The sequence below is a fragment of the Solanum stenotomum genome, chromosome 2, assembly GCF_019186545.1.
Source record: "Solanum stenotomum isolate F172 chromosome 2, ASM1918654v1, whole genome shotgun sequence".
NCBI classification, from domain to species: domain Eukaryota; kingdom Viridiplantae; phylum Streptophyta; class Magnoliopsida; order Solanales; family Solanaceae; genus Solanum; species Solanum stenotomum.
In genome coordinates this window covers 58,136,073-58,151,713 of record NC_064283.1, presented here as the reverse complement: position 1 = coordinate 58,151,713, position 15,641 = coordinate 58,136,073, and the positions used below count along the sequence as shown (strand labels likewise).

Sequence of the window (15,641 nt, the reverse complement as noted above, 5' to 3'; positions counted from 1 at the left end):
TACCAAAAAGTTTGTTTGAAATTATTCTCTTTTAGAATGGACAAATATGTACAACAAACTTATAAAACAAATAATTAAATTATTAAAAAGTAATATCTATGAAAAGTTTTTTGACTTTGTAATTGTATTATCTTCATGTCATTTTGTAGTTTAAATAAGTAATACTCCTTTGTTTTTATTTTATGCATTAGCAAAGCTAGAATTTTATCTAAAAGAAATTCTTAATTCAATATTTTGGAAACAAATAACCACTTTTTTTTTTCCTTTGATCATCATACCCAAAATAACCACTTATTAAGGAACATTTTACTTTTTGGTAAATTTATTAGTACAAATTTAAATTTAATCGAGTCAATTAATAACATACATCAATTTTTTTTCCTAAACAATCTCCTCATTTAAAAGAGTGAAAAAAAGACCAAATCAGCTTAACAACAATTCAAAAAATATTTTTTTAAGATCATATTAATGAACTTAAATACATTGTTATATTTCTTCTCAACAACCTTTATCATTTTCTCTTACATAAATCAAGCCATAGATTTATTAGAAATAATATTATATAATGAAGCTAATTCTGCAACCTTTAGAACTACCAAAAAAAGGGTATAATAGTTGAAGCCACTCCTTTCTTAATCAGAGTTTTAATTTTGAATTTTAATTTTTTAAAAAAACTCTTAGTAGAAAACTTTCCTGAATAAACGCTATGTGGTGCAAATTTAAATCAATTGGATTTTAATGTAAATATCCAACCTCAGATGATTTTCATTTTTTTTAAAAATCTTTTGAACTAGAAGGGAAAGGACACGTTGAACCAATAATTCTACCATTTTAAAAGATAAAAACAAAATTTAACTAAGCCATGTCACATGACATCGATCCAACTAAGATTATTCGCCCGCGGTACAAATAATCTTAGGGCTCACTTAGTGTGAGGGATTAAAAATAATAGTAATGGGATAAAAAAAAAATTTATGTTGTTTGATTGCTATGTTTGGGATAACTTATCTCACCATCTATATCATAGTGATGGGATACGTTATTCCATATACCTGGTGGGATAAGTTATCACAGGATAACTAATCCTGATATAACTTGTTTCCGACCAAACGACTTAGAATGTCAAATGGCTAAAAGAAAAAAAAATCCATAACTCCTTTTAAAAAGTGTACTATCCATAGCTTCTCTCCCTATTTAAACCTTACATACTACTATATTAAACAGTACTAAAAATCACTTTCCTCCCACCCAAAAAAAAAAAAAAAAACTATCTTCAGAAAATCAACAGAAAAAAAAAAAATCTTCAAGAGTCTGCATTTTTATCTGTAAGTTCCAAAATTCATTATATTTTCTTCTATATTTTTATTGTTAGCATTTCTTCTGCTGAAAATAGAAAAAAAAAAGGAGAAATTTACTAAAGTTTAGCTCTGTTTTGGTTTTCTCTAAATTTTCAAATAAAATTTGCTCTGAATTTAAAAAAAATATTAATTATCTTCAGATAATCAACCAAAAAAAAAAGTAAATTCTGGAGGCTGCATTTAAGGGGCGGAGCTACAAGTCTGTTTACTGGTTTAACAGAATTCAGTAGTTTTGATTCTTATCTTATACTTGTATTTATAAATTCCGAGATAAAGTGCATACATTTTATACTTTTCAGATTTTACTTGTGAAATTACACGGAATATCTTTTTTGTTTGTTGTTATTTTGAACCTACTAGTCTGTCTGTTTTAGAATTCAGAACTCATAAACTCAAAATTTTAACTTTGTTTTAAATTTTTTTTATTTTTTGTTCTAATTTTTGCTATGTTTCCTTGAAGGAAAAATGCAGAGGAGATCCAAAATGGGATTCTTGATGAGAAATTTTCTAGTTTTATTTTGTTGGATTATTTTAGCTGTAAATGCAGAAGAATACATTACATACAAAGATCCAAACAAGCCCTTAAACAGAAGAATCAAAGATTTAATGAAAAGAATGACTTTGGAGGAAAAAATTGGGCAAATGATACAAATTGATCGTACTTCTGCAACTCCAAAGGTTATGAACAAGTACTACCTAGGTAAAAAAAAAAACAGACAGTGACGGATTTAGAGTAGACGTGACCAGTGGGTTCAGTTGAACCCGCTGGTTCTAAATTCTGAATCCGTCACTGTTTGTTTTAAGATATTTTGTTGTTTGAGTTTGTTTATGTATGCAGTATGATTTTCTGATGAAAGGGATTTAGTTGGACTCCATTTTGGTAAATGTGGCTTTGTGAATGGGTTTGGTTGGATCTATTGGTTTTAAATTCTGAATTTGATGTTACAGAGGTGGTGTTAGAATTTGAAGTTTATGAGTTCTGAACTTATTATCGAATTCATAGCTCATTTTAGTTACTAGTGTCATAATCAAGTTGTTTTATATGTTTAATGAATTTCCTAATATAAATACAAGATCTAAGTAGAAGTTACTGGATGGATTAGTTTCAACACGTCCCTAATATTGTAGTTCTGCCCTTGCTATTGCCTGTAAACATACAAAAGAGTCAATTTTAAAAAACATTTTGTTATGTGATGTTATCGATTTCCTAGTAAAGTGGATTCAGTTGAACCCCTTTTTGATAAATATGGTCTCACCACTAGATGCCATGGGTTGTTTCTAAATCCTGAAACCGTCACCATTTTATAATATTTCGCTATGTGAATTCACTTGTATATATATATAATTTTTCAACAAAACAATACAGTTAAACTCCTTTGATAAATATGATCATTTCTTTACCGAATCTACTACTTCTAAATCCTAAATTCGTTATACACGTAAATGACCATTTTTCAATAATTTGCTATGTGAATTTATCTTTATACACGGTATAATTTTTTGACAAAATGAATATAGTTGAACCCCTTTAATAAATATGACTTATTATAAAATCTACTGATTCTAAATCTTGAATCCGTCTTTTTTTATGAGCAGGGAGTGTGTTGAGTGGTGGAGGAAGTGTGCCTAAGAAAGAAGCATCAGCAGAAGATTGGATTGATATGATAAATGGTTTTCAAAAAGGTTCATTATCAACTAGACTTGGAATACCTATGATTTATGGAATTGATGCTGTTCATGGCAACAACAATGTCTATAAAGCTACAATTTTTCCTCACAATGTTGCTCTTGGAGTAATAAGGTAAATTGTCTCGGAACAACGATAAAATTATAATTAATGGATCACGTGTTATATCAGAATAAGTTGTCTACATTAATTACACCCCCTAGCTAGGTATGACCCTATGTGTTCGGCTGAAACTAATAGCTTTAGTCTAGACCCTTGATTAGTTTATTCAGAATCCAATACGCTGTCTTTTCTATCGTCTGAAACCGATAAACTTGAAATTCTAACTTAGCTTTAGATCAATATGAAATATTTTATGCATCAAACTTGTTTTTTTTCTTTTTTCTTTTTATCATAAATTGATGATTAGCTAATTTTTTATCAATTATTTTTGGTTAATTAATAGGGATCCTCAATTGGTCAAGAGGATTGGATCTGCAACTGCATTAGAAGCTAGAGCAACTGGAATTCCATATGTTTTTGCACCTTGTCTTGCGGTAATGTTCCATCAACTACTAGTATTTTTCTTCTACGTACGTTGCTCGGATTTTTTAAAAATATCACTAGATGCTTGTTAAAACCTTCAAAAGTAGTACATTTTAAAGAATTTGACACGAATGTGATAACATCTTTGGGAAGTCCAAACAATATAGATTTTCTTCAACAATTTTTTTTTTTATAAAAAAACAGTTTTTTACCACCTAATGTTGTAGTGAGTTGATTAATACCCTCTTCATCTTTAGCCACATATTTTTGGTTCGAGTCATATGAATAAAATCATCTTTAATAGGGCGTGCATTACCCCATAAAATGAGACTTCCTTTGCGATTTTGGATTAATCAGATTCTGAAATGAGTACTGAACGTTGGATGTAAAACAAACAAAATTAATTTTCTTCCATATTTTCTGATAAATTGACTTAATTCCCTTGAATTGAGATTTCTATTATGGATTTATGTTTTATGCATTGATAGTTAGGTGGTAACTTGGTGAAAATAATTAGTAACTGATGATCATAGGTTAAAATTATGATGCACAGATTCTTCAAAAGTACATAACTTTAAAAGAATCTCATACACGTCAATTTATATAATTAATTTTTTTATACAGTATTAATAATTTAAAATTTGTTGATCTAGGTTTGCAGAGATCCAAGATGGGGCAGATGTTATGAGAGTTATAGTGAAGATCCAAATATTGTTAGGTCAATGAGTGAAATGGTACCTGGATTACAAGGAGATGTTCCTTCTAATGGTAGATTAGGAGTCCCTTTTGTTGCTAACAAGTAAGTTCTTTTTATTCCCTTCGAAATTTAATTTATATGTATTGATAATATTTTTAGTTGATCGATAAAAAAGTAAAATTCACTCGCTTAATTAACTTGTAGCCGTCCGGGGCGGAGCTAAAGGATAATAAATGACTTCATTCAGTAGTTTTAGTTCACATATAAGTTAGACCACCAATACCTATTCTACAAGTTTCTTGATCTATCTATGTTTAATTAATGTTGACATTATTTGTTATTAAGAACACATTATTAGCTACTATTTCACTTTTGGTTCATGTAGTGTGTGCACTATTTAAATTATTTAGTTCATATTAATCATGATGTGGATTTGATTACAAAAGATATTTTTGGCATAATTCACATGGATTTTCATAAAAAGTCCATAACCTTGAATTCAATGATTTCTTCAACCCACATGCATACAATAATGATTAATAAGTCAGCATTTTTCTTTTTACTTTATTGGATTTCTTGTCATATATATATATATTTGGAAAGAAGGTGGAGATTACTTTTTATAATTACTCCGCTTCAGTCTCAAATAAATTAAAGTATATGTGTAAATTTTTATTCTTGTATCTTTTTTCTAATATCCAACAAGAATTTATTATAGATTAATTAGTTTTATGTTGATTGTTATAAATATAAAGTCATACTAATTTTTTATTAAAAATGTTCAAACTGATATATAATGTAATTTTCTTGCAAAGAGATTCTTTAGTTTTGGCCTGATTTTCACCTATCCAACTCTCCTCCTTTATTATCATTGACGGATTTTTTTAACTTCACCATAATAACTAAATAAATTAAAATTAAATACGAAATTCAATATTTATATTTTGCTAAACAATTTATAACTAATATAATCTTTTGATAATTTATATTAATCCATCATTAAATAAAATTAGCATCAATAAAATAATTTTTTATTGTTTAATGACAAAAGTTGTTGATAATTATTCCTACTTTTTTAGTGCTTTTTTTTTTTTTGAAAAAAAAGTGGGGTAACTGATTTCTAAAAGTAAGGCATGTGATTTGGAACTATTTGGTATATATAGCATAGGATATGGTTTTTGTGATGCATGTGATTATGATACATAGAGCCAATAAGAAAAAGACAATAATTGTGAAACAAACTAGGTGCAAAAATTTCAAATTTTTTGGTCCATTTGAATTGTGACACACAGACATTTTTTTTGTTTTATGGGCTTTTTTAGCATGACATAGACTTGGTCACATGGACCACTTTTTCCACTTATTAGAAATCAAAAAAAAAGAAAAGAAGGTGATGTGTAATATAAAAACACAAGATTTCTACCTAATACATTATTCTTCAATTTAAAATTTATATATATATAATGTTGGAAGGTAACAATTATTTAACATATAGAATGCGGGTGTCGTCAGCATACATCTGAACTCTCCAGACCCTACTTATAAAATTATAGATCGTATCTTATTGTTGTTGTAGAATATGGGTGTGATGTGTGTATGGTGTTTTTACGTGTCTGGTTATGTTACGACACATGTTGCATTGTGAGTGCCACGTGTCAGACACTTCCTAGGATGAAGTACAATGTGTTCAAAAGTCGTAAAAAGTACCAACCTTGAAGATTGAATTCATCAAGTCTAAATTCTAGACTCGTCTTTTATCACCTTTCAAATTTAAGTGTATAATTAAAACTTCAAAACAAGTTGAGGCCTAATGTAGCATCTATGTATTATCCCTATACAATGATGTACATAGATAGCTACATAGAGCGAAAGACAGTCAGTTGAATACCTTTTATCATAAAATTATACTCTGCATATATAAGTCAAAAAATACATTTTATACACTTGTACTAAACCTCGAACGCGTATGTTGTTGTTGTTGCTAAACCTCAAACGCGTGTGTTGTTGTTGGTAAACCTAGAACACTATGTTGTTGTTGCGTTGTTACTAACCTCGAATGTGTTTTAATGAAATTTCTGGCTCCGTCACTGTTATTTGTTACAGGAAAAAGGTGGCTGCTTGTGCTAAGCATTATGTAGGAGATGGTGGGACAGTAAAAGGAATCAATGAAAACAATACAATTATTGATAGACATGGTTTGCTTAGTATACATATGGCAGGTTACTATAGTTCAATCATCAAAGGTGTTTCTACTGTTATGGTTTCCTATTCAAGTTGGAATGGTCTCAGAATGCATGAAAATAAAGAAATGGTTACTGGTTTTCTTAAAGGCACACTTAGATTCAGAGTAAATTCCTAATTCTATCCTCTCTTTGTGAATTTAACTACCTGTATGTTGCTTGGACTTTTCAAAAATGTTGTTGTATCCCATGTCGAATTCTCATAAATACATTTATTTTGGAGAATTTGATGCGGATACAACAACATTTTGTAGTGTTTATAGATGCAATCTATGTTGCTTAGACCCTCCAAAAGTGTTGTCGCACTGTTTTGGAAGATCTAACACAAGTGCGACAATATTTTTTAAGGATCTGACACGGTGTGGGAACGTTGTTGGAGGATTCGAGCAACATTGTAGTGTTTAAAAGATGCAACCTATATTGCTCATGGAACCTCTAAAAGTATTGTTGCACCCGTGTCTAATTCTTCAAACATTTTAGAGGATCCGAGCAACATTATAGTGTTCAATAGACACAACCTATATATTACTCGGAACCTCCAAAAGTATTGTTGCACCCCTGTCTAATTCTTCAAAAAATTTGGAGGATCCGACATTAGTGCGATGGCAGTTTTGAATGACTCGAGCAGCATAGGATGCAACTAGATGGGATTTCAAATTAACATTATGAATGTTGCTCGGGTCCTTCAAAAAATGCAATTGTTTTTGGAAGTTCGAGACGATTGTGATGACATTTTTGGAGGATCTGAGCAACATAGGATGCAACAAGATGGGGATTTCGAACTAACTTTGTGAATGTTTGTGGAATTTGTTTCAGGGGTTCGTTATTTCAGATTGGGCAGGAATTGATAAGCTTACTTATCCTTGGCATACAAACTATACATATTCCATTCTTGAAGGTGTCAATTCTGGCATTGACATGGTTAGTAACTAATCAATTTATATCAAAATGTATATCCATTTTATAATTTGTGCACGTTGTGGGCGAATCAACGATATCTGTAATAGCTGTTTAAATTCTGAATCTGTCTCGTACTATCACACGATTTTACAACATGAAGAACGAGTTTCGACTTGATTTACATGACCTTTAAAGAACTAATGCTTGCTCTTTTCCTTGTTGTATATTGCAGGTTATGTTGCCCTACAACTATACAGAATTCATTGATGGTTTAACATATTTAGTGAACAACAACTTTGTTCAAATGACTCGAATCGATGATGCAGTCAAGAGAATTCTCAGGGTGAAGTTCCAAATGGGACTTTTTGAGAACCCTCTTGCTGATTATAGTTTGACGAAATATCTTGGATGCCCGGTAAGTTCAATGTGTAGCGATAAATGATAGGGAAAATGTTTAAAATTGTTCGATTTGCCTTCCTTTATATGTTTGGCCCGTTCATATTCTTGTCGTTACCAATTGTCTCGTACTTGTCATTGCCGTTAATGGAGCTCCAACATAAGACGATGGACTCCACATGTCCTTACGTTGGAGCTCCTTTAGTGTTCAAGGGAAAAAACGAGACTTTCTTCTAATGGTAGGGGTAAAACTAGACCAAAAGGTCAAATGAAGGACAAAGATGCTCAATTTCTTGATCGTTTTTCCTAGATGAGATAACAAGTTATAAACTCGGAAAAGGTAAAATCTTGAATTCATCTTTGTTGTGTTACAATCTTGTAGGAGCATAGAGAATTGGCAAGAGAAGCAGTGAGAAGGTCACTTGTTTTGTTGAAAAATGGAGCAAATGCAGATGAACCAGTTTTGCCACTTCCAAAAAAAGCAACAAATATATTAGTTGCAGGAGCCCATGCTAACAATATGGGATACCAATGTGGTGGATGGACCATTACATGGCAAGGACTTAGCGGAAACACAACAATTGGTACATTTCTTATCCCTCAAAGTTGCTCAGACTCTTCAAAAATGTCGATATGTGCATGTCTGATCCTCCAAAAGTCGTGCATCTTTTAAGGATCCAACACGTGCACAACAACATTTTCTATGAAGTCTAAGCAACATAACCCTGAACTTATATGTCCGAATTTGAGTTGAACGAGTCAGGCTATGACCTATTAGTAAACCTACCTAAGAAAGAGTACAACAATATTGTACACTGATCAATTAGCAACTTTTTTTGGACAGGTACTACAATCCTCTCAGCCATAGAGAACAAAGTTGATCCAGAAACAAAGGTTGTGTATAAGGAAAATCCGGATAGCGAATTCGTCAAGTCCAACAGTTTCTCCTACGCTATAGTCGTGGTGGGAGAGACCCCATACGCGGAAGGTTCAGGTGACAGCCTAAACTTAACAATCCCCGCACCTGGTCCAGACATCATGACCACGGTTTGTGCCTCGGTGAAATGTGTCGTTGTGCTTCTCACGGGGCGTCCGGTTGTGATCCAACCATACCTAGCTCAAATGGATGCAGTTGTAGCAGCTTGGTTACCAGGAACAGAAGGACAAGGTGTAGCTGATGTCCTGTTTGGTGATTATGGTTTTACTGGAAAACTAGCAAGGACTTGGTTCAAGACTGTTGATCAACTCCCTATGAATGTTGGTGATTCACATTATGACCCTTTGTTCCCTTTTGGATTTGGACTTACCACTGAACCTGTCAAGGCCTAAAACAACTGTTTTTTTTTCTTTTTTCACACAAACAAACGACAAGAGGTCCAAACATACAACAACTATTATGTTACCAATTTATGATATGAGTTTAGTGCAAAGATTGCATATGTAAAAGAGGCAATGTTGTTAGAAACTTTGATAAGTGGAGTAATGGAAATGGAACTCTTTTTGCTTTGTTATGTGTTTTTGTCATTTTTGTAACTTACAATAAAATTAGGGGGTGGGGGTGGGGCTACGGTGGCAGAGAAGTGGTCAGTTGAATATCCTTCATCGGAAAAACCTCTATTTCTACATGCTTAATTAAAGATTTTGAGTTCTACTTCTGAGAATGGAATCACCTTTAATAGGAAATGTTTAATTCTTTAAGTAAAATTTTTTAACACGAATTTGAATTAGTCGAATCATAAAATAAGTACCGAACACCAAATAGGAAGCAATAGAACAGACAAACCATCCTCCTGATAACTGATAGCTATTGTAACATGTAAACCACATATACTAAATCTTATAGTTGTTTAATACTTCTTTGTATCTTATTTTATTTCAAGGTATTTGATACGAATTTAAAAACTTTGCTGACAATGTAAAGTATCAAAATTAATTCCTATTATTGTATGAATGGTGGTAACTATTAAGTGTTCCGCAAAAAAATAGTATGTGTATAGTGTATTATATCAACATGCATGTGCATAGTGTATTTACTACAAAATTCAAAAAAATCGAAATACGTTTCGTAATTATTTGATACTATCATAGTTATATGGAGTATTATATATCATCAAAGAATGTAGTGTTATTGCTCCTTCATTACTCAAGAGGTTTCGAGTTCAAGTTTTAGATATAAAAAAAATTCTCTATAAGAAGCGTTTTTTCCTAAATGGAAATCTAAATTATCTAACTGCAATGCAGTTACAAACCACATAAATTATTACGTCATAAGGACATTCTAGTGTTTGAAACTGTATCTAATATTCACCATTCTTCAATTATAATTTACGAAAAAAAAATCAAAATTATTAGAATAATAATTCAAAGTTGGAGTAGGATTCCTAAATTGTTTAGAATTTGTTATTTAATTAATTAATATCTAATTAGGATTTATTTATTTCATATACAAATTTGTTTTCTAATCCTAATTTAATTCGATTTCTTACCATTATAAATATGGACGTATTTAGTTATTTTCAATACGCAAAAATATAGGGTAAAAAAAAAGAACAAGATACAAATAGTAGAAAAGTCATCATTCGCCAGGCAAGTTAGGAGAGACAACGTTTGAATCTTTCTCCAATTCCAGCGTTGTCTATCCTATTGTCTCCTCAAGAATCTTCAAAGAAACCCCATTACCTAAATTCCCAAATTATCAATTTCAATTTTTTCCCCTTTTTTCTTGTTGTTGTTTACAAAGTAATCAATTCAATGGGTACACCAGAATTCTCAAATCTTGGGAAGCATTGTTCTGTTGAGGATTGTAGGCAGATTGATTTCTTGCCTTTTACCTGTGATTGCTGTTACAAGGTACCCCTTTCTTTCCCTCTTTACCATTTGTGCAATTTTTTTTCTTTTGTGCATTGATTTACTGTCTTTTTGTTAATTTTGTGTTGAAATCTTTCTTGGTTTTGAGTTTTTTGATCTGGGGTGTGATAAAGTTTCAATCTTTTTGGTCCACAGGAGAAAAATTAACTTTTTTTTCCTTTTATACATGGATTCACTGTCTTTTTGTCAGTTGTGTTGAAATCTTTCTTGTTTTTTTTAGTTTTTTGATCTGGGGTTTTATTAAAGTTTCAATCTTTTGTGGTCCACAGGAAAAAGAACATTTTGTTGGTGTAGTTGTTTGGTTGATGTGGGGGTGATAGGGATAAAAGTTACTTTTTGTTTTTGAGTTTTTTGATCTGGGTTTATATCAAAGGTTTAATCTTTTTGGTCCATTGGAAAAAGATGGTGTAGTTGTGGTTGTGGTGGGGTATTCTGAGAATTTTGCTTTGTTGGAGATATTAGGTTCAAGAAAATGTGAAGGATTGAGTAATCAAGAACATGACAAAGTTGAGCTGAAGCTTAGGAACCAAACTATGACACATTTTGTTTAATGTTGAGCATGTTATGCTATTTCATGAGGTGATCAGATATTGAAATTTCAGCCTCTTGCAGAAATACAGGGTAAGACTGCGTACAACAGACCGTTGTAGTCCTTCCCTTCCCCGTAGTTGGAACTTAGTGCCCCAAGCTGCCCTTTTTTATCAGATATTGAAATTTGAACAGTAGTGAAAGGGAGGTATAGTCTAGTAGTTAACACTTTCCACTTCAAACCATCTCCTCAAATCATTAGGTTGAGATTCAACTAGCAAAGTGGAAAAGGACCATTTTCAAGTGTATGTGTATGAAGCAGGATTGTTTTTTTACCTAGGTTTGTATCAAAGTTTAAATCTTTTTGGTCCATAGGAAAAAGAACCTTTTTTGGGTATAGTTGTCTGGTAGTCGTGGGAGTGGAGGGCTAGGTGTGGGAGGAAAAAAAATATAATCCTGATGTTTTCTGAAGATTTGCTGTGTGTGAGAAATTGGATTGAAGAAAATGTGAAGGATTGAGTAATTCAGAACATGACAAAGTTGAATTGAAGCCTAGGAGCGAAGATATGACACATTTTGTTTCATTTTGAGCATTTTATGCTTTTTCTCCTTCCATACTATCTAAGCTACATATAAGTCGAAGTGCAGCAGCTGTCCGCTGTGTTGATGAGGAATTATGTAGCAATTCATTAGGTAGAGACGGAAACAGTTGATGAAGATAAACAATCCAGTGATTAGGGAGGTGTATTGTCTAGTAGTTATCTCCCTCTACCTCCAACAATAAGGTTGAGATTCAAGTAGCAAAGTGGGAAAGGACCATTTTTTCGGCTCCTCGGTAGGAGAGTTTGGGGGTTGGGATTTTATCAGATCAAAAAAATTTACAGAAAAAGGAAAGGAAAAAGATTAAATCATTTATTGTATATAGAAGCTTGCAATCAATTGTTTGTATGATACAACAAGAGAGAATGAAGTCTTGAATATTGAACTATTGGTCTTAGTATTTCTATGATTATTCTCGTGTAATGTGCATCTCGGAGTACCAGTAGTTGATGTGCTTCACGTGGTTGATCAAACTTTTACCTCTGTTGTTCTGTCTTTATTCTGAATTTTAAAGCTTAATGTTCCAGAACTTGTAATGTGGCTTTCAGAATGGAGATATCAGGAGTTATTCTAAACTTGAATAGCCCGTATTGGTTCTATATAGGCTAGACCCATGAAGCATTGACAGAATCACAATTTTCTTTCATTTTCAATATTCCAACTAGTATATACTGGTTCGCTTCTGCTTATGTTTTAGAAACTCTCTCAGAAGTAATAAGCTTTAAACGACATTTTTTCGTGCTTTTATCAAAAAGAATATTGACTACTTTTAGTAGAGTTGTCCTTGCTTCCTTGCTCTTACGAGTTACAGTGATCTGGTATAATATCTTAGTTTCTTTTATAGATTGTTAATAGTTGAAATAAGAATTGTACTGGTTCTAATCCCAGATATCTCTTTTGCTGTCTCTATGGTGGTGGCTTTCGGTTGAGTATCATATGTTTAAATCTGTTAGGAACGAACTGCAAGTCGATGATATTCTGTATGATGGACTCAACTTTGTTTATTCGTAACATAATTGGGACTAATTTACGCTGAATGTGTTAACATACAATACTTCTTTGCAGGTGTATTGTTTAGATCATCGAAGCTATATTAGACATCAGTGTCCAACGGCTAACAAGAATAATGTTACAGTGGTCATTTGCCCGCTCTGTGCAAAAGGGGTACGCCTAAATCCTGTTGAAGACCCAAATATAACTTGGGAATCACATGTGAACACCGAGTGTGATCCATCAAACTATGAGAAAGCCACAAAGAAAAAAAAATGTCCTGTGCCTCGCTGCAAAGAGCTCTTGACTTTCTCCAACACAATTAAATGTCGGGATTGTACTGTCGATCATTGCTTGAAGCACCGGTTTGGACCTGATCACAGTTGCCCCGGACCTAAGAAACCAGAAGCTACTTTCCAGTTCATGAACTTTCTGAATGGAAGTAAAGAAGATTCGAAGAAAGCTCAGCCCACGACAACCTCAAGGTGGACCACGAGCCTATTAAAGGTTGTATCATCCGTAAAGGAGAAGTTCAACAGTGAATTTAATCAACCACAGCAGACGGGGCAAAGCAGCCGCGCCACCAACCACAGTGTTACTAACAACAGCAGCCAAGTAGAGCCATGCCCACAATGTCATCTAAGATTTTCTACAGTTAGAGCTCTCATCGACCACGTGCAGAAAGTACACGAGAAGAATGGTGTTATGAACATGACAATCGATGTCTGCCCGAGGTGTAGTAAAGGTTTTCGAGATCCTGTTGCCCTTGTGGAACACGTTGAAAGGGAACATAAAGGAAGTTCTATGTAAAGAAGCAAACAACAACATGCCTGTAGAATGTACACAAATCTTACTCCTACCTTTGCGAGGGTAGGGAGGCTGTTTCGAAATTTTTTATATGTAAAGAAGCAAAAGTACATAATTTTTTTTCTTGTTAATTCTTTTTGAGAAAAAGTCTTACTCATTCTTACAAGATTTACATATGACTTGAGTTTGATTGAAGATCAATATGACTTGATTTTTTTTCTCCAAAGTGGATGGATGTTCCCTTGGTTTCTCTGTTGTCTTTCATTATCTTCTCTTTCACTACACATCCAAATTAACATATATACAGAGCAGATGGTATATCGGAAATAACTTTTCTACCTTCTCAAGTTAGGAGTAAAGTTTGTGTACGTTACACTAATGATTTACCATTTGTAGACAACATTCCCTATATATAATAGTGTTTGTGCTAATCCAGCTCTTTCTTACAAGGCAAGTTATTAATTTAGATTAATGATGAGCAATTATCATCTATCTGCTCCTAACTACTATCATAATTATTGTTAGTACTTAATTTAAGATTTTAAGCTTATAGTCTTATAACAATCTCAAGTTAATATACACATTAATAATTGGTTCACAATCAAACATTTATAGATATTTAGTAGAGTTTTTAATACATATACAAGATCTGGACAAAAGTTATTGAGTTCACGTGAATCCATAGCTTTTATAAATACTTAAGTAAAAAAAAGTATATAAAGTAATATGCTTATGAGTGTTAGTTCTATCATAAGTTAATAATAGAAGTTATGATTAAATGCTAAAATATTGTTGTTTCAAAAATTTTCCCTCTAAGAATTATGTGGACATATTTGAAAGCTAGAATATTCCAAGATTTCTATGATTTTTTTTTTCCAATCACCAAAACCTTGAGAATAAAAATGAGGTGTACAAAACATTGATTCTGAGAAGGATCGCATCTTAAAGACTGTGATGTAGTCAACCTACTTTGATGCAAATGTTAGTGACTGTTTTCACGACTTAAACCTGTGATCTATAGATCACATGGAGACAACTTTAAAATATCAAATTAAAAGCTAGCAACTTCAAAAGGCAAAAAGTAAAAAAAAAAATATATTGTTATTTTACCAAATGATTCACTTGAGTTCTTTTATAATTATGACACCTGCTTAATTAAGTCATAAAAGAGTTGTAAAGCGAAAGAGCCAATAAACTAACACATGGGCATGATGAGTAGTTCTTTTTTAATTTTATTTTTTTAATTACCTTTTTTTAAAGCTTAAACAAGATTTAGTAATTAGATCAAAGTGAAATAAATGAATGGTTGTAAACATAATTGTTTTTTTTTTTTTTTAAAAAAAATAAGATACTTTAGTTATTGGTCAAGAAAATATCATGACTTTGTTAAGAGGCATTAGTCAAGAAAATAAGAAGAAAAAACTGTCAACATTGTAATAGTAAATGTAGTTATGTGACAGTTATTCATGGTCACATTTGGTGGCTAAATTTGCAAGTTGGATCAATTTGTATTAAATGCAAACAATGTAGTTCAAGAGTAATAGAGAACTTGCATAATTGAGGTGTATAAGTTGCAAATTTAGTAATAAATTTATGCTATCTCCCATCAATATAAATACCGCATATCTTTGTAAACTCAAGAAAAACATCTTGTTTTACCAACAAAAATGGTAAGTACCTTTCTATCCTTAATAAAAAAAATTCCATATTAAAATATTGAGAATAAAACATGATTATCGTCAACTCGTGTCGTAAGTATTGAGTTAAGTCTCACAACGAATGCAACCTTCGTATTTAGTTGTCATTATTGAGTTTGGAACCCTAATAAACTACTGGTGATAAACTAGATGAAGATGCCATCAAGTCATAATGTCCTAGCCGACACACGTGCTACAATGACTTGGACAAAATGATTGTGATCTCACGAGGGTGAACTAACCCCGAAAACCTATACTTAGTTCGAATTGTAGGTTGCAACTCGCTTGCACGAAGTCAAAATTACTAGTAATCATCAGTCAACTATACGATAACAAATTCATTTTCGG

At 32.2% G+C, this 15,641-nt stretch overlaps 2 protein-coding genes across 2 annotated transcripts; both read left to right on the top strand.

Moving 5' to 3' along the window:
* Nucleotides 1–1,208: 1,208 nt before the first annotated feature.
* LOC125854974 (uncharacterized) lies at nucleotides 1,209–9,314 on the top strand. Its single transcript, XM_049534587.1, has 10 exons — nucleotides 1,209–1,325; nucleotides 1,819–2,058; nucleotides 2,955–3,159; nucleotides 3,491–3,581; nucleotides 4,224–4,369; nucleotides 6,371–6,614; nucleotides 7,324–7,428; nucleotides 7,640–7,822; nucleotides 8,186–8,387; nucleotides 8,648–9,314. Exons 2-10 carry the CDS (start codon nucleotides 1,824–1,826, stop codon nucleotides 9,130–9,132), a joined length of 1,896 nt encoding a protein of 631 aa, XP_049390544.1. The 5' UTR covers nucleotides 1,209–1,325; nucleotides 1,819–1,823; the 3' UTR covers nucleotides 9,133–9,314.
* A 1,039-nt stretch (nucleotides 9,315–10,353) lies between these two features.
* Nucleotides 10,354–13,818, top strand: LOC125856782 (zinc finger AN1 and C2H2 domain-containing stress-associated protein 13-like). Its single transcript, XM_049536404.1, has 2 exons — nucleotides 10,354–10,653; nucleotides 12,865–13,818. The coding sequence occupies exons 1-2, from the start codon at nucleotides 10,555–10,557 to the stop codon at nucleotides 13,597–13,599; spliced, it is 834 nt and encodes a 277-aa protein (XP_049392361.1). The 5' UTR covers nucleotides 10,354–10,554; the 3' UTR covers nucleotides 13,600–13,818.
* Nucleotides 13,819–15,641: the final 1,823 nt, after the last annotated feature.

Bases quoted from the DNA above. Each gene is read 5' to 3' on its own strand.
- LOC125854974 (XM_049534587.1), top strand. From the start codon at position 1,824: ATGCAGAGGAGATCCAAAATGGGATTCTTGATGAGAAATTTTCTAGTT. The intron at 3,582-4,223 runs GTAATGTTCCAT...TTGTTGATCTAG, and splicing joins TTTTTGCACCTTGTCTTGCG to GTTTGCAGAGATCCAAGATG. The intron at 7,823-8,185 runs GTAAGTTCAATG...ACAATCTTGTAG, and splicing joins CGAAATATCTTGGATGCCCG to GAGCATAGAGAATTGGCAAG.
- LOC125856782 (XM_049536404.1), top strand. From the start codon at position 10,555: ATGGGTACACCAGAATTCTCAAATCTTGGGAAGCATTGTTCTGTTGAG. The intron at 10,654-12,864 runs GTACCCCTTTCT...ACTTCTTTGCAG, and splicing joins CCTGTGATTGCTGTTACAAG to GTGTATTGTTTAGATCATCG.